The following is a 22367-nucleotide window of genomic DNA, read 5'->3' as shown; positions in this document are numbered from 1 at the left end:
GGGTTCTCATTTGTTTTTAATTACATGGGTATGCTTCTCATCTTCGGGATGGGGGTGCAAAGGGAGAGGCTACTTGTCCTGGTGGAGCTTTGTTTCTGTTTTTCCAAGCTTCCTTCCTGTTCAGGGTGAGATGTTCCACTTGGGTGCAGGAATGAAGCTGCCTCTGTGATGTTTTTCTTTCTCTAGCCATTTGGGGCCAGGCTTAGAGGGAATGTGGGCAGCTCAACAGCAGTCCTGCTGCCCAGGTCTCCCGCAGCTCCCATGAGACAGTTTTCCTCTTTCCAGCTCGCTCCGATCGTTACCACCACATTAACTCATATGATGAAGATGACACGACCGAAGATGAACCTGTGGAAATAAGGCAGTTTTCATCTTGCTCTCCCAGGTTCAGCAAGGTGAGAGTCCTCACTGACTGCATTTAATTCGAATTGTTGTTGTTGTTTAACACTGGTGCTGTGGTTATAGAGTGTGCGCTCAGAAGCCCACAGTTTAAATCTCACCTCAGCCTCATGGTCACAAGTGTCCCTAGCCACTTCCATCTCTGTCGCCTCTCTTTCTTTCTGCAAATAAACAAGGATATTGGATTGGATTGGATTGGATTGATCTTTATTACGGCCATTGGCCCGTTACACGACAGTTTCCCATACCAACATATTATACTTAAACCTCCAAATTTAAAATCGCCAAAACTAACAAAAGACAAACAGGAACCAAAGCAAAACAAAAACAAAGACCACCATCATACATTACAATAAATTTGTAGCCTATACATCGCCCTCTGCTCATAAATTAATCAAGGATATCAATGGTGATATCGTAAACAAGGATATTGTTACTGGCCTACTTGGCAGGGTTGCTGTAAGGATTACTAAGATAATGTATGTGAAATGCTATAAATACTTTTAATTGCTCTATGAAATGCTTCTGTTGTCTTCTTCATTCTTCTCCTTACCATCAGCCTGTCATTAGCAAAATGTGCTTGGGAGCACAGTGCAATGAGGAGTCAGGATTTGAATGGCGTATGTTGGGGATGGGTAGCCAATAAATGTATTGGCTATCTTCATAGCACATCTCTGTAGGGAGGCAATACAATAGGAGATTGTCAGCAGCAGCACAGCCCTATGCAAACTTATTCACTTAAGTGTGCAGAACTATGGTGTCCAAGTCGTGTGTTTGTTGAGCTAATGTGTGGGTAGGTGGCTGGGTATTTTCAGGTGAAGATTGGCAGGAAGAAGGGATGCTTGAAGTCTCCCGCATGGGCCAGATCTGCACACTCAGACCTTTTAAAGACTGTTCCCAGCACCCCTGGTATAGGATCTGAAACCAGCAGTAAACCTCACTGATGAAAAACATATACAGTGGTACCTCTGGTTACAAACTTATTTCGTTCTGGAGGTCCGTTCTTAACCTGAAACTGTTCTTAACCTGAGGTACCAATTTAGCTAATGGGGCCTCCCACTGCCGCACAATTTCTGTTCTCATCCTGAGGTAAAGTTCTTAACCCGATGTACTACTTCTGGGTTAGCGGAGTCTGTAACCCGAAGTGTTTGTAACCCGAGGTACCACTGTACTTGAAATCACCTTGTGGGCAGTGGGGGATTTTCTGTGGAGAACTGAAAGATTTGGGAAGGTTTAAGAGCACAGCCATGCTATGTGTTAATTCTTGGCGGCTGAGATACCTTTCAAATTTTCCCTTACAAACACCAAAGAATGTCTTAGAAGGCTCTGGGTGCTGTGTTTTGTTTTTGTTGTTATATCCTCCACACAACATGCTTCTGAGTGTGTGTCCTCGAGGGTAAGTTTATTGCCTAATTAATCGAACTTAACGTTTTCACCTGTGGTTTTAGTACTGCATGAATGATTGATGGATTGTTTTGTGGATGGTTGGGACAACTACTTTGCGGCCGTCTGTAGTGAAAAACAGTCTATAAATAAGGAAAATGAATACATATTTATTTATGTAGACAAGGATTAAATGTAAGGTATTGGTTGTGTTTAGAATTGATTTATGAAAGATTTAGAAAACTTATTGATTAGAATATTTGTGTGAGATTGTATGGGAAAAATACAGAATAACAGATACAATCTTGCTTAAAATGTATATAGGAAGTGCAGTGTAAGCAATGGAAGTCAATCAATGAAATTGTATTATTATTTTCATATTGAGATATTTGTAGAATAAACTTGCAATAAGTTCTTCCAACTTTTCTTCTTCTTTTCTCTTTGTTTTCTTTTATCCTCTTTTGTTCCTTTTTTCGTATATATGGGCTTATTTGAAATATATATATATGTATTTGCAATATTTTGCTTATATTTTGTAACAATTATGTTAAATAAATTAAAAAATTAAAAATAACTACATAAGCCATAAAGCTGCTCCTTATAGCACGTTGCTGTACCATTTCTCACCTTTCTGGCCTTTGACGCCTGCCCCCCTCAATACAGGTGTACAGCAGCATGGAACACCTGTCCCAGCATGAGCAGAAGACTTCAGGTGTCACCAAGAGGGACCAGAGCAACAAACACAAAGATGAGAAGCTCAGCAAAAGGGAGAGCCTGGGCAGCTTCACCCTTCGAGAGAAAAGCTGGCGTACCAACTCCCCTGAAATGTGAGTCTCCACCCTGTGGCTTTTGTTCCTCAGCCCCCAGACCTGGAGGAGACTGAGGGCACTTGAAAGAGGAGCTCTCACTCCAGCTCTGAGAGGCAAATGTGGGCTTCAGGGTTTCCTGGATATTCCAGGGCTCTGGTCCCAATCTCTGGTCCCTGGCAGACACTAGCTGCTGTTAGTCCAGCACTTTCCCATATGGCCTGAGGACATAGCAGAGAAAACTAGAAATATCAGCTGAATACAGGATGCTTAGAAAATGGACGCCGTCTGTCTAACTAGTACATTAATCAGCTGTTCCCAGAATCACAGAATTGTAGCGTTAGAAGGGACTGCGAGGGACATCTAGTTCACCCCCCTGCAATGCTGGAATCCGTTGCCCTACATGAGGCTCAAACTCACAACCCTGAGATTAAATCTCATGCTCTACCGACTGAGCTTAAATGTAATGCATTTCTGAATTACCGAAATCTCAGTGTAGGTGCAAGATAAGTGAGGCACGGACTAAAGTACAGGATGACATAAAGTTCAACAAACAATTGCTTTCTCCTCATTCTTTGGAGGGAAGATAATCTTTTAAAGTTCTTTTTCATTCCTTATTATAGTACAGTGGTACCTCGGAAGTCGAACGGAATCCGTTCCGGAAGTCCATTTGACTTCCAAAATGTTCGGAAACCAAGGCATGGCTTCCGATTGGCTGAAGGAAGCTCCTGCAGCCAATTGGAAGCTGCGTAAGCCGCGTCGGACGTTCGGGTTCCAAAGAACGTTCGCAAATCAGAACACTCACTTCCAGGTTTGCGGCATTCAGGAGCCAAAACGTTTGACTCGCAAGGTGTTCAGGATCCAAGGCACAACTGTAATGCTCTCAGTGCAAAATGTAACGCTTTAGGCATTTATTTCCCAACACCACGACCCCTGTACTCTTAAATTGCAGCCCTAACAATTAAAATGTCTCCTCACTTATTGCAACTGAATCCACTGAAGATTCACTTCTGAACTGGGGAACCTGCAATCTTCCAGAGACTCTTGGACTCCAACTCCCATCAGCCCCAGCCAGTGTGGCCAGTGGAAAGGGATGATGGGAGTTGTAATCCTGAAGCATCTGCAGGGCCGCAGGCTCCCCATCCCGGCTTTAGCTAAAGTAGATTGTGCTCCAGTTAGTAAAGGTAAAGGGACCCCTAACCATTAGATCCAGTCGTGACCGACTCTGGGGTTGCGGCGCTCATCTCGCTTTATTGGCCGAGGGAGCCGGCGTACAGCTTCTGGGTCATGTGGCCAGCATGACTAAGCAGCTTCTGACCAACCAGAGCAGCGCACAGAAATGCCGTTTACCTTCCTGCTGGAGCGGTACCTATTTATCTACTTGCACTTTGATGTGCTTTCGAACTGCTAGGTTGGCAGGAGCAGGGACCGAGCAACAGAAGCTCACCCCGTCCCGGGGATTCGAACCGCCAACCTTCTGATCAGCAAGTCCTATGTGCTCCAGTTACAGCACTAATAATAATAATAAAAGCTCTAAGGCCTCCTGACACAAGTTGGCTGGCATTTCGGACATGGCCTCAGGTGTTTGGGGTGGGGGGGTGAGCCATCTTGCTTGTTTTCTGTCTCTCAGGAAGCGGCTCTCAGCCTCGGAGTCCTCCTACACTGAGAGTGATTCCAGCCCTCCGCTGGGTGCACGTCGGCGCTTTTCGGCCCTGATGGACACCAGCCGTTTTGCCGTGCCCCTGGAAACCGACAGCGAGAGTCTTGGCAAGGGGCCTGCAAAGGCTCCTGCGGAAAATGGGCCCCCGGGGTCCACGCCCCAGGTCGAAGGCAAGGAGAGCAAGGAAGGGGCAGCAGGAGAAGCTGGGCAGAGTCCTGCCCCTGTAGAGACTGAGGCAGGTGAGTAATGGCCTCTTGCTGAAAGCCCTCACTCTGGCAGTCGGGGGCCCAATTTGCTGTTTACATGAGATGTGCCTATTGCAGTCTGAACAGATTCTTGGTACGTCGCCTCCCTTTTGACATCTGTTTTGTGCAGCCAAAGTCCTCTCCCTTGCAGCCTCTGGTGAGGAGATGCAGCCTGGCTCAGGGAGACCACACATCCCTAGGGAGCAGGGAGCACTGCACCCCAGATCCCTTAAATCACCCCTTGGCAGATCCAAGCACTCTGGTCTTGGTTCTAAGGCAAATCTCAAGTGTACAGTTAGCCTCTCGGGACCTTTCCGGTAGGCATTGCACAATGTAGCGGTTGCAGAGGATCCAAACTGTTTTCCCATCAATTGCCAGGAAATTGCAGTTTCCCAACATTCGGGCTGCAAGGTTTTGTTGCTGGAGAAACTCGAACCTTCCTCCCACCAGCACCGCACAAATCTCCTGATAACGCATCCATTGCGATAAGGAGTACACTAGGCAATGTGTATTTGGTGCAGGCCCTTCAGCCGATCACTTGCAACCAATTCCATTCTTGCACAGCTTCCGGTAATTTCAGTGGGCTTGCGCAGGAAAATTTCCTGGTGGATTGTGACTTATAGGTCGGATCCATCTGCCTCCCACTCTGCCGCCCAAAATTTGCTGCGTGAGACAGTTGCTTCACGGTAGGAATGGCTCTGTAGCAATGGGTGACACAACTCTCTTCCTGCCTCTGCCAGGGTCATTTTGCAACCCTTTTATTTCTTTGTTTACATGTTGGAGGTGAAGTCCCACTCCATGGTGCCATATAGGAGGGAGGAGCTCCATGAAGTGCTTTTAAAACAAAAGCAAAAAAGGGGTGACTGCCCCTTTGCTACAACCTTGCCCCTTTGCTTCTTTAATTTTTTTGTTTTCTCCCAAACTACTTTCTTTGGGAGGAGGCATGCTTCTTCTGTAATTTGGTTTTTTAGATGTTGCACACTCCCCTTACCCAGAGCCAATGCACATCATCCTCTCTTTCCCCCCAAGTAGATTCTGGCACTAGATTGGGGCTACTAGCAGGTATGCAATCCTATGAATAAAATGTGGTGGTTGTGGGTAGATTATTTTGTAAAAGCCTATCAAACTGCACATTCCACCATCAGCTGTCTCCCTTCTTGCAGAGTGGCTGGGGAAACCCAGCCAGATGGGTGGGATATAAATAAGAAAATATTGTTGTTATTCTTGCACATAGCAAGCCCCCTCTCTGTCCCTCAGTGCTTGGGTTGCCTTCCCTGTTTCTACCCCAGGAACAGACACGTCTGCTACAAGTTCTCAAAGGCTCTAGCAAACCCTGAGATTTCCAAAAAGAGCAAATGCAGCAGTTACTTCTATTCTAGTAATATCTGCCAAGAAGTTTGATTGGAATCTGGGCTTTCCCCCACGTTTGTCAGAGCTTGCGTGGCTGCAGAAAACCCTAAAATGGTGAGAGCCTTGTCAGCCCAGGTGTGTGTAGGATTGGACTGAAAGGTTCCTCTGCTACTGGGATACTGTCCTAAAACAAGCCTTTATCTGACCCTTGGTGATTTTAACAAGCCCTCAGCTAGTGCTCTTGGAGGGCAGTGGCGTAGCGTGGGGGGTGCAGGGGGGCCGGCCGCACCGGGCGCAACATCTGGGGGTTAGGGTTAGGGGGCGCAAATCCACGGGTTAGGGGGTCACAAATTACTTGTCTTGCCCCGGGTGCTGACAACCCACGCTACGCCACTGTTGGATGAGGTAAGGTGCCCGGGGTGGGGGGCAGGTAGAGGCATCCCTTTGCATGGCATCCAAGGTGTTAGCCATGTCTAATAAGAAAAGGGAAAGGGCAATTATTCCTTGCAGAGTCTTGCAGCCCAAGCATCGATTTGCATGGCTTCAGCTCCTTTATGCAGTCCACAGAACTGAGGACAGGCAGCTTGGCAATTGCAGTATCAGGTGTGCATTAGTAGCACTTACTAAGAGGTCCTTTTCGCACTATTTGTGAGAGTTTGGTGGGCACGCTGGGGCTTGGCCCTAGGCCTCCAAGCCCCACTGGGGTGCAACCCCATCTCCTCAGCTCCACCTTGAGAAGGCCTAGGCAGGCAGAGTCACCCTGCCTGGGGCTCCGCCCGCTGTCTGCGTGATGAGGAAAGGCGAAATCTCTGGGCATGGTGTTTGTGATCCTCTCGGGTGGCTGGGGGTTTGGACAGTCCCTGCCGCGGCCCCCTCTGCTCTGTGCTCCTTGTTTGAAGGCGGGGGCCCCTGGCGCGTGGTCCTCTGATGTAGGGCTTGAGTCATCATCCCTCTCTCTCCCCTCCCCAATAGGCAATAAATCAAAAGCGGGTGAGCTACAGCCCCCAAAGGAGCTGGACCCTTCAGCCCCCAAAGCCACCAATGACTTGGTGCTGCGCCGGGCCCGCCACCAACAGCTCTCAGGGGACGCCACGGCCGAGAAGCGCAGCAAGGCAAGCACAGGGGGCAAGGTCATCAAATCTGCCTCAGCTACTGCGCTGTCCGTCATTATCCCCACAGGTACGGGCCTCCTCCTCTCGCCCCCCTGCACATAACCAGCAGGCACAGCACTAACCCCATAGGAACGGCATCCCACTTTGAGCCTGGCACCCCACCTGCTCTCTGCCCACCCCTGCCCCCAGGGGCACTGGGCTTCTCACTACAAACCGTCCATCCTGCTTGACAGCATCTTGGCCTGTCTTTCATGCTGTATCCACCCGCCCTTGCACAGAACCGCTCCCCTTCCATCGGACCAGCCTGTCCCGGCGGGCCGCATCCTGATCAAGCCCGTCCAGTCCCTGAAGACAGGACCCATCTGTCGCTGTTCCAGTAGGAAGGAACACTCCCCACTCACTGCAGCCTTCATCAGCTCACAGCCCCCAACCTCTCACTTATCAACCCTGCATGCTGTACCCACCCTTTCGGCACTTCTAACATAGTTGCTGAGCTGTGTGCGTTTTGTGCCAATAAAGAAAAAAAAAGGTATTCCATAAGAAAAATGGAACTCTGGGCCATGCACAAACTTATGCAAATGAAGCATATTTGCATGTATAACTTCCTCTGTTAATTTAGATTTTGCAGCTTCTACAGTTTTGCATAGTTTGTTTCTGCTTCTGTCGTTTATGGAGAGACAGAAAGTAGCTTTCAAGGCACTGAGGACCCCCTGAATGCTGGGAATCTTATTCAGTTACACCTCTTAAGATTTAAGCAAGCATTGCCCACACACTGTCAATTGCACCATGAGGGCTGGAAACTTGCTTTTAATTTAAATGCAAAGGGAGGTTCTTGGGAAGCTGAACGTTGTGCCAAAAGCCCGCAGCTTTCTGCAGCTTGAAATTGCACCATGCAGGCCTTTGTCTGTGGCAGGGGTCTTATAACTGTATGCTTAAACTGGGGGTGGGGAGCCCTTTCGGATGCTGCTGGGTTCCAACTCCCACCAGTCCTAGCCAGCATGGCCAGTGGTTAGGGATGATGGGAAGTGGTAGCTCAACAGCACCTGGAGGGCCACAGAGAATAGGGAAAGGCACCACTGATTTTCCCTTTCCTGCTAGTAGGGCACACACCAGGCTTCATTTGCCTCTGGGACCTGCGGGAGCACTTCGCCCTAGCCTGCTCGACACCCACCTACCCCAACGTACCATTTCCCAAGCTCAAAACTGCCCTTGGAAGTGTTGCAGCTTCTGTACTTTTCCCTCGCTGCCAACAGCTCTTGGGAAACGACTGGAAGGAACAGGCGGCTGGCCTTAGGCTGGGTGCAGAGACCAGAAAGTACAAGTTTGCAGGACCTAGAGCAGGGGAGGCTGGGGGCCAGGACTCCTGTTCTGGGAGGCAAGAGGTGCTCTTGTGTTCTTGCCCCATGGAATGGCGGAGGGCTTCTTGCTTCCCCTTTAGTTTTTCTCTCCCTCTCCCTCCTCGCAGTGGAACAGCACAGCAGCTCACCTTTGGCCAGCCCCATGTCCCCCCGGTCACTCTCCTCCAACCCATCGTCCCGCGATTCCTCACCGTCCCGCGACTACTCGCCCGCCGTCACCATCCTGCGCTCGCCCATCACGATCCAACGCTCCGGGAAGAAGTACGGCTTCACACTTCGTGCCATCCGGGTTTACATGGGGGACAGCGATGTCTACAGCGTGCACCACATCGTCTGGGTAAGCGTGCGTGCCAATCCGGAGGGCACTTTGGGCAAGCGTAAGATTAACACTTGGGATGTGGGTGGCGCTGTGGGTTAAACCACAGAGCCTAGGACTTGTCGATCAGAAGGTCGGCGGTTCAAATCCTCGCAATGGGGTGAGCTCCCGTTGCTCGGTCCCTGCTCCTGCCAACCTAGCAGTTCGAAAGGACGTCAAAGTGCAAGTAGATAAATAGGTACTGCTCCGGCGGGAAGGTAAACGGCGTTTCTGTGTGCTGCTCTGGTTCGCCAGAAGCGGCTTAGTCATGCTGGCCACATGACCCAGAAGCTGTACGCCGGCTCCCTCGGCCAGTAAAGCGAGATGAGCGCCACAACCCCAGAGTCTGCCACGACTGGACCTAATGGTCAGGGGTCCCCTTTACCTTTTACCTTTAAGATTCCCAAGGGGAAGGAAGAGCCCCTTACCTGCCTTGTCTACCTCATGCTAAGAGAGCCCAAAGGGGCAAACGCTTTAGGCAGCGGCCCTTGCAAGGCCAAAGCCGGGTGTGGTGTGGTCAGAAGGGGACAGCAGAGCCATGAGAGCATCTCTCTCGTCTTCTCCCCGGGCAGCACGTGGAGGAAGGTGGTCCAGCTCATGAGGCAGGCCTGTGTGCCGGAGACCTGATCACCCACGTCAACGGGGAGCCAGTGCATGGGTTGGTGCACACGGAAGTGGTGGAGCTCATCCTGAAGGTAAGCACAGAGCAGTCATGGCCTCCGAGGGCACCTGGGCAAAGTGCTGCATCTGCTTGCTGTGCCAACAGCCAGCTCTCTCCCCTCTCTTTCGCCACAGAGCGGGAACAAAGTGATGGTGACCACCACGCCCTTCGAGAACACCTCCATCCGGATTGGGCCAGCCCGCAAGAGCAGCTACAAATCCAAGATGGCTCGGAGGAACAAGAGAAGCACCAGCAAGGAAGGGCAGGACAGGTGAGGTGCAATAACCGGGGGGGGGGGGGGGGAGAGGAGAGGAAGGGGTTGGCTCCCCTCTTGGCTAACGGCTCCCCTTCCTTCCATAGCAGCAAGAAGCGCAGCTCCCTCTTCCGCAAGATCACCAAGCAGTCCAACCTGCTGCACACCAGCCGGAGCCTCTCATCGCTGAACCGCTCGCTGTCCTCCAGCGACAGCTTGCCGGGCTCTCCCACCCACGGCCTGGGCGCTCGCTCACCCACCCAGAGCCTGCGCTCCACCCCTGACTCTGCCTACCTAGGTAGGAAGCCCAAGGGCGCTGGGCTGCAGCAGGCGGGTGGGTGGGGAGAGGGTTAGGGAGGTGGGGGACATTTGCTCCCAAAGATGTTCGTTTTGTTTTGTTTTGTTTTGTTTTGTTTTGTTTTGTTTTGTTTTGTTTTGTGTTTTGTTTTGTTTTGTTTTGTTTTGTTGGTTTTCACATATTACATTACAATACAGATGTACCAAAGCCAACACCATTTCCTTCCCATCCCCAACCATACATTTACATTTCTATTTCCTCAATCCATCATATTATTCTTTTCTCCTTCATCCCACTTCCCTCCACCCCCGCTCGATTTCCTCCACATCATACAATTTACAATAATCTTTGCATTGTACAATATTCTCAAATCATCTTATCTTTCCATACCAATTTTTCTTCCATCCAGTACTTCACATTTTAATCTAGGCATATTAGCACATCTTTTTTTGAGCAATATTTTGCCATATATTCATCAAAACATTTCCACTCCTCTTTAAATTTTTGATTTGACTGATTTCTTATTATAGCAGTTAATTTTGCCAAGATTAAATATTCATTTAGTTTACAAATCCATTCCTCCCCCAAAGATGTTCTTAATGGGGTGGCAGTGGGGGGGGGGCAGAATTGCATGTTGCGAGCTCTTGCTGCCTCTCACCCCAGAGGGAGTTGAGACTGGCTTGGAGCGTACCTGGTGCCCAGCCAGGGCTGCTGGTCTCCTGCCTCTCAGCCTGCCCCCTTCCCCTTTGCCCCCCCTCACAGGTGCCTCTTCACAGAGCAGCTCCCCAGCCTCCAGCACCCCCAACTCGCCAGCTTCCTCATCCCACCACATGCGGCCCAGCACCCTGCACGGCCTGTCTCCCAAGCTGCACCGCCAGTACCGCTCCGCGCGCTGCAAGTCGGCCGGCAACATCCCCCTCTCGCCCCTGGCTCACACGCCCTCGCCCACGCAGTCCTCGCCGCCCCCGCTGCCCGGCCACACGGTGGGCAGCTCCAACACCACCCAGAGCTTCCCGGCCAAACTCCACTCCTCGCCGCCCGTGGTGAGGCCGCGCCCCAAGAGCGCAGAGCCCCCTCGCTCGCCCCTACTGAAGCGGGTGCAGTCGGCGGAGAAGCTGGGCTCCCCGCTCAGCTCTGAGAAGAAAGTTGTGGTCAGGAAGCACAGCCTGGAGGTGGTTCACTCCGAATACCGCAAGGACTTCTATGGGGAGCCTGGCCTCCACAGCCTGGCCGAGTCCGACGGGGAGAGCCCCAGCGAGTCGGGGGCTCCAAAGCCGCTTGCCACCCGGCGCCTGGGCCGCCAGGAATCCCCACTTAGCTTTGGGGCAGGAGATGGAGAGGCCAGCGCCCTGGAAGCCAGCATCAAGGCCAGGCTCCCGGAAGCTCTGCTGGGGGACTGCAGGAGAAGCCAAGCCGTGCAGACCGAAGAGGCATTTGCAGGAGCCAACCGTGCCCTGGCCAAAGCCCTGAGCCCCGTGCAAGAGCACGAGCAAGGCAGGAAAGGAAGCGTGGAGGTGGAAGTCGCCCCGCGGGGGCCTGTCCCCATTGTGTTGGAACCCAAGGAGAGCCTAGAGCCCGGCCCTCCAGGGAAAGCTGCCCTGGAGCATGGCCAGGACAAGGCTGGCTCACCCAAGGAGAAGTGGATCTTGGAGGTTGTGGAGGAGCACACCACCCTGGGGACCTGCGCCAAGACCCCCAGCTGCCTCTGCCCAGAGGGGACCAAGAACGGGCTGAAGCGGGGCTCAGCGGAGGCAAAGGGGAAGCGGGGGAAGGAAGAGGGGTCCGCTCTGGGATCTGGGAACAAGTGTGCTGGAGACACCCCACGGCCTTCACCGCCCGCACTGGAGAAAAAGGGGGCCGCACGCTGACACAGAGGACTGCCTTTCTCACTGTACTGACCCCCAGACCACGCTCCTTAGGACACCTCCTTCATCTTTGCCTTGCAGCCGTGGGGCTGGTTAGGGCACCCACATCGAAGCTGGAGGGGGCTGACCTGTAAGTTCCCTGTAAATAGGAAGGGCAGAGGCAATGATGGCTTCCCCAGCCCCGGCCACCCTCCTGCAAATGGCATGCCTGGTGTTAGGCCTTGTAAAGTACCTATACATAACTCTCTCTATATATATTATATTATATTATTTATATAAATATACATATATATATATATATGAGCAAGACTACTCTATACATGAAAAGGTTAATACTGTGATCACTCCCTTCCCCAAAGCTACTCCCAAGGCCCTGTGTTTCAAGCTAGTCCTTGAAGTCTGTAGGATAACAGGGGGAATGAATGGATGTGCAGGGAAAAGACATTAGAACCAGAACATTCGCAGACCAAGTAAGTTGGGACGCAGAAGATTTTACTAAGTGCAGAAACCCAATTATAATTCTTGTTGCGTCTGGGTCCTTGCATGCAGAGGGGGTGTCCAACTTCATGCGAGTTCATCACTGATTGATTGAGAGATGTCAGTCCAGGCGGGCACCGCGGCAGCAGTCAGCAAGTGAGCTCCCATCCCTCAACAGCCAAAGTCCCCATCCCCACTTTCAATTTGCTCATAGCACATGTCCAAAGCAAGTTCTTCTTTCCTGGCTCCCTTAGGTGAGGCAGGGAGATGCAGAAACCCTGAATTTATTGTTTTGCAGTTCTAATAAATACTTACCGTATTTTTCGCTCCATAAGACGTACCTGACCATAAGGTGCACCTAGTTTATAGAGGGGGAATGCACAGAAAAAAATATTATTTAAAGGGAGCACTGAGCAGAGCCTGTATGCATCCCAGGCTCTGCTCAGCGCTCCCTTTCACGAGCCGCGTGGAGCGCATGCGCGGCGCTTGCAGGCTTTTCCCCAAGGAGGGAGAAGGGCAGCCCGTCACTGATGGGCTGCCCTTCTCCCTCTTCGGGGAAAAGCCCCCAAGAGCCACACAAACACTCCACGCAGCTCTTGAAAGGGAGCCCGACTATCCCTGGCGTTTGCAGGAGGTGGGGGAAGTGGCTCTGTTGCTTCACCCAGCCCCCACAAGAGCCACGCGCTCTTTAAAGGGAGCGTGGCTATCCCTGGCTGAAAAATGCGGTAAAATATGGTAAGCAAATTGTAATGGTTATGGGTGGGTTACTCGTGCGTAAATTGCCCCCAGTTCAGTTAGATCGTTTGCTCAACCATGTTTAGGGTTAGAGCTCGCCCTCCGTGACCTGTTAGTCACTTGCAGAATCCGTCAGTGGGCGTTTCTTGAACCTCTTCCAGCATAAAAGCTGTTTGACCCCAAGTCTCCTCCTATGTTCCCTGCGCGGAACGCGTCTGCGCAAGTAACGAGACGGCAAGGGCGTGCCAGTGCTCTCTCCGCTGGTTTCGGTTGAAGGGTCTTGGAGCCTTGACACCGATTCCTCCATCTCCCTCTCCTCTCTATTGGTGTCATGCTGAATTCCTTCCCCCCGACTGGTTCCCTCTCCGACATCGCTCTGGAGCCCTGCCTCCGCTTTTCGCTCTGATGTCAGTTCCCTGACACAAATCATCTTGCCAAAGTGAGCACATTAAACATCAAATTGAACTCCCTGGCAAAGCAAATTGCACATTGGTCAGTTTGTAGCATTGTACGTATGTTTGAAACTAAACAAAAGTTTGGATTTGAATGTGGCTGGATAGAGAAAAAGGCAGATTGGCCTCACCTCTAGAAAAAGCAGAGGTGCTTGAACTATAAAGGTCCCCTCTGGTGGCAGATTTGACGCACTATGAAAAGTGGTTCTGTGGGAGATTGGAATATCTGGCACGACCGATTGGAATATCACGACCGATTGGCAAATATCCCTGTATCAGCCCTGTTTAAATGGGGCTTATGCTGGTGAACTGACTTCTTCACTTAAGTAGTGGAAGGGGTGAGCCATTTGGATTTTCCACCTTAGGAACCAAAGTATCCTGCAAAGGTAAAGCCAGACAGACTAGAGAGCAATTGAGAGCCCACGTCTTTTCAAACTTGGCTTAATGAGCCCATCAAAATAAGTGGTTTCTCAGACAGTGATTTTGGAGACAACTGAAAACCATTAAAGGTGGTTGGTTGCTTGGTGAAGAGGCATGTTATAGTGCAGTCTGAGCTCATGGTGGATCCCAACCTGGAAATTTTGGAGAAGGGGGGAAACAGTTTTCCACAATATTATTAATACTTTTCTGCCCCTATTCTTACATGAGGTGTCCAATGGGTGCTCACATAGCATAGCCTCTGACCTGCTGTACAAAATGGCGTCTCCTGCCAATGTACTTAATGCATGCCCCTTAATGTAGAACTACCATGGCAGTCCTTGGCCCACTGGGCTGTTGCATGTCAGTGGCGAGAGCTGGCACCAGGAGGGTAGAACCATTTGGCATGTACACTAGGAGGGCAATAATGGTGCTGGAAAACGAGGGTGGGCACTGCCATCGTTGCGCATTGCAATTGTGCCAGCAGCTTCTGCAGCTGCCAGTTTGGTTGAAGTCAGCCAGGAATACATTTTCCTGCAGCCACGAATTGGGCAAAATGCCTGCAGCCAACCATGCTGCCCCATCATGCAGCTGTTGTGTCATCTGTGTTTGTGGGCAATGAAGTCATCATGCATGATGGTTCTGTAAGTTGGCAGTGTCTCGTTTTGCTGTAGAACTGTAACCTCAGAGCATGTCTGCAGCTTCTGCCCAGAGGCACAATGTCGCCAGGCCTCCAAAGGCTCAGACCCTGAAATACAGGGTACAGCTTGGCATAAGAGGGGGTGGAGCCTGCCAGGGCAGGGGCGGGGCCTGGTGATGCCTGGTGGGTCATGGGTGAAATCTGATTTCAGAGGAAATGGGCAAAAATTCTCAACCGAACTTCTCACCACCCACTCATGGCTTTAAACTCCTTCCAGTGTTCAGTCCGCTTCACAATCCTTACCTTGTTCTTAAGAACATGGGAGGAGGATGGAGCCCAGTGGAGAAATGGCAGGTGCATCCACTTAAACCTTGGGGATTGTAGCCTTGTAAATGTGGCTGCAGTTTCCTGGCAGAAAATCCTAAACTCTCATTAAACCTACAGTGCCCAAGGTTATTTAGTGGTAAGTTAAATCAACACTAAGGGACGTGGTGGCGCTGTGGTCTAAACCACTGAGCCTCTTGGACTCGCTGATTGGAAGGTCGCTGGTTCAAATCCCCACGATGAGGTGAGCTCCCATTGCTCTGTCCCAGCTTCTGCCAACCTAGCAGTTCGAAAGCACACCAGTGCAAGTAGATAAATAGGTACCACTGTGGCAGGAAGGTAACCGGCGTTTCTGTGCGCTCTGGCTTCCATCATGGTGTTCCGTTGCGCCAGAAGCGGTTTAGTCATGCTGGCCAAATGACCCAGAAAGCTGTCTGTGGACAAACACCGGCTCCCTCGGCCTGAAGCGAGATGAGCGCCGCAACCCCATAGTCATTCTTTGACTGGACTTAACAATCCAGGGGTCCTTTGCCGTTTACCGTTTACCAACACTAAGTGGTTAGGTCCTGGATGCACCATATGAGAAAAATAGCCTTCTCTTCCCTCTTTGCATCTGCCCCCTCACTCTGAGGTTTTATTCTTTGGCCTGTAAATCTTAAGAAAGAAGCAAAAACCCTGCAACTTTGGGTTATGGTCAGAGAGTTGGCAGCCCTGCTGCAAATGGCAACATCAAACCCTAACCACTAGGGTTCTTCCATGTGTATTCTTGACCATTCTTCCGCCTGGTTCAGCTCCCAGTCTGTCTCCAGCCGCCTTCCTCACTCACTGGTGCTCTCCCAGTCCAGTTACCTCTGAAGTGAGAAATACCCTCTATGCAATGCGAGCTGATGGCAGAAGTCTTTTTTTTTACTTTTGCCCTCCCTCTCAAATTTCCATTCTCGTTATCCTGCAGCAGCCATTAACTCATCTTTCCTCAGCTATCCTGATGGTGAAAAAAATCATTTGTTTTCCTGAAGAGAGCTGGATCCCAGGGCATCAGATATTCCACTGGAAATAATAATAGTAATGAAGTGGGGCTTTAGGGGGAAGCCGGGTTCACTTCCGTTGAGACTTTACAACCCATGTAGTATTTCTGTTGTCTGACCAAACCAAATTTAGCCCATTGGGCTTGATCAATCTTCCTTCCCTGCCTGGGGCAACAAAAAGGGGATTGGGAAGCATGTGGGAAGCCAGGGTACGTGGCAAGTGGACTGTGTTTGACCTGGTGGGTTGCAAGCTGTGTGAGCCTGACCAATATGCATTCTATGTCCCCCAAATCATACGAGACCTAGTGCTAGTCATAGAGATTGCTCCAGGTGAGTCTGCAATATGCAGTGCATGTGCTGAGGAACCTACAGCCGTGGAGATAGGGATAAGTCCTAAACTGGGAGGAAAGCGAGTGGGGAAATGCTTTATCTGGATGAGTAATTTTCTTCACCAGCCCAGAGCTACTGGACCCACAAGGAAGGAAGGCACTCGGAGAGCAGGAGGAGAACTCCAGGGAAGTAGGAGCTCCTGCCAGTCTGTCCACCTTGCAGGGAGTGTGTTTCAATGGCTGTTGCACCCTCCAAGCTCTGACATGCATGAACGACTCCTGAAGCACCCCCTGCTATGTTGGCATCTATCTGTAATGTGGGTAAAGGCATATAGCCCACCTCTCTCACAAGGTGATAAGAAGCTGACAGCCACACAGTGTCTGCCCGCAGTGTGTGTCTTCTGGGCCGTTACAACTTGTTTCCAGGCTTATTGAGGCAGGCACACTGTGTCATGTTAATAAACCAACCTGTACAGCAAATCTGGCCTTTAGCTTCTCTCTTATTGCTGCCTGTTTGGGACGGAGGGAAGGGGACCAGAGAGCTCCCACCTTCTTATTCCCTGAGCTCCAAGGAAAGGAAGCCAGACCCAGAAGAGACTGGGGCAGAAGAGCTGGATCTGGGGTTGGGGTCGTTTCCTCATTCACTGTTGAGGGTGTGGGGTTCGGTTCAAAGAACGAGCGGCCCCTGCAGGGCCTAGGGCTCAGGGTTTCCCTCCCTCCCACGTGATGCCCGAGTCACTCGGCTCTTTGGAGCTTATTTTCCCTGTTCTGCCCTCAGGTCTCCTCCCTCCTGCATGGACCTGGCTTCCCTCCAGCAGCCTACAACCCCAGTGCTTACATAACAGCCAGGGCATTGTGCCAGGAGGTTAGTATTACAAACAAGGTGCCTCTTGTACACGTGAGGCTCGTCTCACACTGCCCTCTGTGCCAGGACAAGGAAACCAGGGCAGGGCACATTGGCAAAGGTGCCACCCACTGCTAGTTTTCCTTCTGTGGGGCTGCCCTTTCTGCATAGCTGACGAGTTGACTCACTGAGCAACCCTGAATTGCCTGGAATAGGAAATCCGGGCCTCTGACTCAAGGGCTGGCCTCTTGTGGCCAGTCTCTGACTCCGCCTGGGATCCTTTTCCCCCCACCCCTCTTAGGGCGGTTTAGAACGAATGGTCGGATCTTTTCCCCATCCTGAGCTGGGTGCCGTAACACTCTGCTGCGCTTGGTTAATCAGCACATCTGCCAGTTCCTAGACTTGTTCCTACACAGCCTCTTGATTTCCATCTGATTCTGTACCTGCTGTGTTGGGCAAAGCATGAGGAAGAGCCGGTGTTGACCACAAGGAGACAATGAGTTCAGTCCTCTGCTAACATTCCATGTCAAGGGACCTCCTTCTGTCACCTCCAAAACAGAAAAGTAGGTGTCATCCCAACCACTACACCAGGGATTGGGATTGTTCTTCAACTGCAACTCCCAAAATCCCTGGTCTTTGTCCAGGTTGCCTGGGGCCCATGGGAGTTGGGCTCCAACAACACCTGGGGCAACCCTCCCATACACCCCAAGGATGGTCCTGCGATGAACCAGGTAGGCAATCTAATGTGTTGCTTATCAGTCAAGAACCAATCAAGAACATCTTTCTATTAGGTTCAATTTCCAGTAGGAAATTATCCTATGGAAGCCCCACTAACATGAACAGAAATCAGACAAGCACCGTACACTTCAACGGGGCTTGTACGAGACAAGTTCCCAGCAAACTGTGCCCCCATGTTAGTGAGTGGGAAGGTGAGTGCCACTAGGGATTTCAGCATCAGGTACCAAAATGTTTTGGGCTGGCCCTGTACACCCTGCCTGTCTCTCAACAGAGGTATGTTAGCTCTCAACGCAACCCTTCCCTCATTGAGCTGCCAAGACTCCTCAGTATGCTGTTGAAATTATAAATACGTAGGATGAAAGGGGAACCTTTTTATGTTGTGAGCCACCTCTGATTTTCAGGTGAAGGGCGGGGTACAAATTTAATAAATGATGATGCTGATGCTTTGGTACTCCAGTCCCCACATGAATGCCTGGCAAAGGGAGGGTATTAACAATGCAGACTTTCCCCCAACTTTCTAGTATATGCCTGCAGATGATGAGAAACCAACTGGGCAGGTAGAGATGATGGCACACGGTGGCAGTTATTCTCGGACGCGTAATGTGAAATGAGCACAATCAGACACGCACAGCTTTCTCTTGAGAGAGCAAAGTCGAAAGCGTAATAGGCCAACAAAGCATCTATGCCTAATTCTGGGTACCGGGCACCATTGCACCTCAAACGGCATCTTAAATCATTCTCTGTGCCCCCTCCCCACTCGTCAATCTTGGCTTCTCCCTTTGCTCTCTAATCCTGCTAAACCTTGGTGCCTTCTGCCTGCTGGCCCTGGAATTGGAAAAACAAGAATCCCTGAGCCAAGTGGTGCAATTCTTAATGACAGGCAGCATCTCCACAGGAGCACTGGTTAAGAGGAAGGTGCACCTTCTTTCCTGGAGACACCCACTAAGTACTCATGACAGTCTGGACTGAGTTGTCAACATCTCCTTGCCTTGCAGAGTGACTCAGCAGTGCCTGGAAGGCAGTGGCTCCTAAGAGGAAAGGTGACCGGGCAGTCACCTGGATCCCAGCAGCCAGTGGAAATGGCTCCGTGCGCTTTCTGGGTCACTCGTCGTTTCTTAATTCAGGGCGAGCCTGCTAGCTTGCCACCTCATCGCCCAGCTTACCAACACAAGTTTCTAAATGGCAGAGAGACACAGGAACAATAATAAGCCATCACATTAGGTAATACGAGCTTTTGTGAGCATTTTCCACGTTTCCAGCACTCCACAACCTCAGTGCCAAGAAGGCGGCTGTTCTGGGTCCGCTTTCTACACAAATGGCTTTGGGTTCAAATGTTTTCAGGATTTCAAGAAGCAGGTTCTACTATGTCTGAATAGGCAAGTGATTGTATGCGTCTTTGCTGCCTCCCTTAAGCACCCTGACTTTGGGTGCATATACTGCAAAGGAGACCTAGTTTCACATCTAGGCTTTAAGGCAAGTGGTCCATCACATGTTTAGATTCCCCCAGCGCACTAGCTTTCCAGGGCCTATTCATGCTAACAGAATGACATGGTGATGTGGGTTGGCCATACCTGAGCCAAGCTGTGCTTCTGTAATTTCTTCTCCAAGAGTCCAGTCTAGGATCCTGCCTACTTTTACTAACGGCAGATCCCAAACCCTAAGAAACATCCTTATTCCACCCAGTCTAGCATCATACTAGCTGAGAGCTGCCAACCAATTGCCTGTGGGAGGATCACAAGGCCTAAAACCAGTAACTCTCCCTTTTTGTCACCAGCAGCTGATACTGAAAGGTAGGCTAACTTTGTCCATGGGGGCTCTATTTTGCAGACAGACCTGTCTTCAATGAATGCATCTTAGATACAGGGGAGGCCACCATTGTTTTGGTTCTGTTGACTTTATTATTATTATTTATCTATGTGCGTATTAATTTGGGTTGTTGCAAGCCACCTTGAGGATTACACAGTGGAAAGGTTATGTTTTGAGTAAATAACCCATTGGAAACTACCAAGATGCTCCAATCAACCAAAACAGAAGGGCCATTTAAAAAACACGAACCACCTAAACTGAGAGGACAATGAGGGGAATGCCCCATCTTTGTGGGCGTAATGGCCTTGATTTCTATTTACAGTGGTACCTCAGGTTAAGCACTTAATTCGTTCCGGAGGTCCGTTCTTAACCTGAAACTTTTCTTAACCTGAAGCACCACTTTAGCTAATGGGGCCTCCTGCTGCCGCTGCACTGCCAGAGCACAATTTCTGTCCTCATCCTGAAGCAAAGTTCTTAACCTGAAGCACTATTTCTGGGTTAGCGGAGTGTGTAACCTGAAGCGTATGTAACCTGAGGTACCACTGTAAATGCTGCATAAAAGGAAGGCAGCATGAGAACCTGCATTTGTGCTGATTTGAACTTAGGTGGTCTCACCAGAACTGGTGTGAAACAGCAAGGTTGTTTTCAACAAAGGGAATAAAATGCTCAGAATGCAAAAATGAAGGGAGCAAAGATTAAACTTGCTTCAGTTAAGCCAACAATTGGGAACTGTCCTTCTGGATGCTAGTCATACAGAGCATCTATTCCCAATTACCGCGTGTCTTCCAGCAGCACTACATCTTCGCAGGAACACAGGAAATGTCCTTACCTCTCCTTGTGTAGTCCAGTCAGGGCTGGTCCAAGAAATCTTGCTGTCTGAAGCAGAGTTTCAAATACTCCCCCTCCCCCCAATCCTGTGCCCACTCCCAAGTCAAGGTGCATAATACCATGGCTAGTCAATGTATTTTGGCATTTGAGGCATGAAATCCCCACAAATAATTCTCCCCCACCCTGGCAATAACAACACAGCAATAATTTGCTGCCCATTCATGAGACTTAAAATTGGTTGCCTCACTCTGCCTAATGGTAGGGCCAGCTTTGGGCCAGTGTTGTCAAAGCCAGTGTTCCCTAGCCTGGTACCTTCCAGGCTGCATTGACTGGGGCAGATGAGAGCTGGTAGTTCAAAATATCTGGAGGGCATGAGGATGGGGGAAGCCCCTGGGCCGGCAGGCAGAGTCTTCCCCATCACCTACTTGCGGATGTTTCGCTGGAGACTGCCAGGAATTGAATCTGAGACCTTCTGCATACAAAGGGCAGGATATGTCGCTGAGCAAGCCCCTCCCCTTAGCTGTCGTTTTTGACCTGATAAATTTTCCACCCCCCATATTATACAACTGAATTACCATGGAGAGTTTTCATGACACTTGCGCTAAGTGTCTCGGTCAGGATTAAGGTGGAATGAAGCTGGTCCCTAGCCCTTCCTTGCGTAACTGCTTCACCGGCTGCCTTCTGCATGGCAATCACAGAGAGCTTAAGGCAACCTCAAACCATTTGGATACTGCTTGAGAAGCAAGAAAGCTGGGTGAAACCAAACCAATGATTATGTTTCAAAGGCAGCTTGTGGCAGAAGGTGGAGGCTGCCGACTGACACCACAGTTAAGTAACACCCGGGTGTCATGTAAAGTGTTACCGTTAAGACATTCCAGAGCCCCAATTCATAAACGGGTTAGGGAGTCACTTTGTTTTGACTCGCGAATTCCAGCTCTGAGTTGTGCCACCTTTGCCCGTAGGGCTGCCAAGGTGGGGGCTGGAGGTGATGCTGTGATATTTCCTTTTCCTTTTTGCTAGCTCTGCTCCTCTGCCTTTAGAGAATCCTGACACACACCAACTACAGGGGTGTATCTTTTCCACCCTGCTTCATCCCCATGAATACCTCTCTGTAACTATTGAGCCTTTGTCTCTCCACTGCCTGTTTGCCTCAAAAATATGGCAATGCCCTTGTAATTTGGTGGCACAAATTCGGGAGCTTGCTCGCCTCCAAAGCTGTCCATACGGAACACTACATGGGCTGCCCCCAACCCCCATCCTGGCTATCCTATTCTGTTCTCTATCTTTTTTATCCCAGGCTGTTCTCCGCTCTATCTTTTTATCCCAGGCTGCCGCTGCCATGGCAACACAGGCCAGGCATTCTGATGGGCTGCTTTCATGGTACACAACACTGGCTGCCAGCCACCCTCAAGCAGTGTGTGTGTGTGCAAGCAGAAGGGGCGGGCAGGCAGGGTGTGTGTGTGTAGCCGATGACCTACTTTTAACGGCACTTTCTTCTTGCCCTTGCTAATCGTGGATAATCCTACCCTGACCCAGAGATGTGGCAGAATGAGGAAGCGCGGGGACAGGCTTCAAAGAGATGCAAAAAGCCAGCGGATGGGGGTGTCTGCATAAAGTAGCAGGCACAACATAGTGGGGGAACACAACTGCTACTGTTACTCAGACCCTACCTGCTCCTAGTCTGCTAATAGGAATGCCTGCGCTAAGGTGGAAATTATAAATAAACCTTCAGTGGAAGCCAACCCTGAAATTTTTAGAACGGCCACATTAGCATCGCAGGCGTCTAGTCTCTTGAATCCCACAGGCAGTCTGACACATTTTGCTGTCCCTACAGCTAGTTTACATCTTACACTCATATTGCAGGGACAGCAATAATTGATTCGATTAACCATAATAGCTAAGTGGAGCTTCCATGTTCAGGGGCACTGCACCTCCAACCAGTTGCTGGAGGGCACCCAGTGAGGTAAGGCCACTGCTCAAATGCACAATGTGTGACCTTCTCAAAAG

At 50.4% G+C, this 22367-nt stretch overlaps 1 protein-coding gene across 5 annotated transcripts in view; it reads left to right on the top strand.

Annotated features, from left to right (window-relative positions):
- The window catches only part of MAST1 (microtubule associated serine/threonine kinase 1), a 91079-nt gene extending 78524 nt beyond the window's left edge, over positions 1 to 12555 (top strand). For 2 of the 5 annotated variants that reach the window (XM_083718326.1, XM_083718323.1), the window contains 9 exons: positions 286 to 395; positions 2446 to 2609; positions 4219 to 4487; positions 6816 to 7022; positions 8421 to 8650; positions 9241 to 9363; positions 9464 to 9600; positions 9693 to 9880; positions 10643 to 12555. In XM_083718326.1, coding sequence (XP_083574452.1) covers positions 286 to 395; positions 2446 to 2609; positions 4219 to 4487; positions 6816 to 7022; positions 8421 to 8650; positions 9241 to 9363; positions 9464 to 9600; positions 9693 to 9880; positions 10643 to 11748 — 2534 coding nt within the window. In that variant the 3' untranslated portion in view covers positions 11749 to 12555. Of the gene's footprint in view, positions 1 to 285; positions 396 to 2445; positions 2610 to 4218; positions 4488 to 6815; positions 7023 to 8420; positions 8651 to 9240; positions 9364 to 9463; positions 9601 to 9689; positions 9881 to 10642 lie in introns of all 5 variants that reach the window. The other 3 variants (XM_083718324.1, XM_083718322.1, XM_083718325.1) reach the window with 2 other exon arrangements.
- The last annotated feature ends 9812 nt before the right edge of the window (positions 12556 to 22367 follow it).

The sequence above is a fragment of the Podarcis gaigeae genome, assembly GCF_964106915.1.
Source record: "Podarcis gaigeae genome assembly, chromosome: 17".
In the NCBI taxonomy this organism is placed as follows: domain Eukaryota; kingdom Metazoa; phylum Chordata; class Lepidosauria; order Squamata; family Lacertidae; genus Podarcis; species Podarcis gaigeae.
This window is presented reverse-complemented; position numbering and strand designations above follow the sequence as displayed.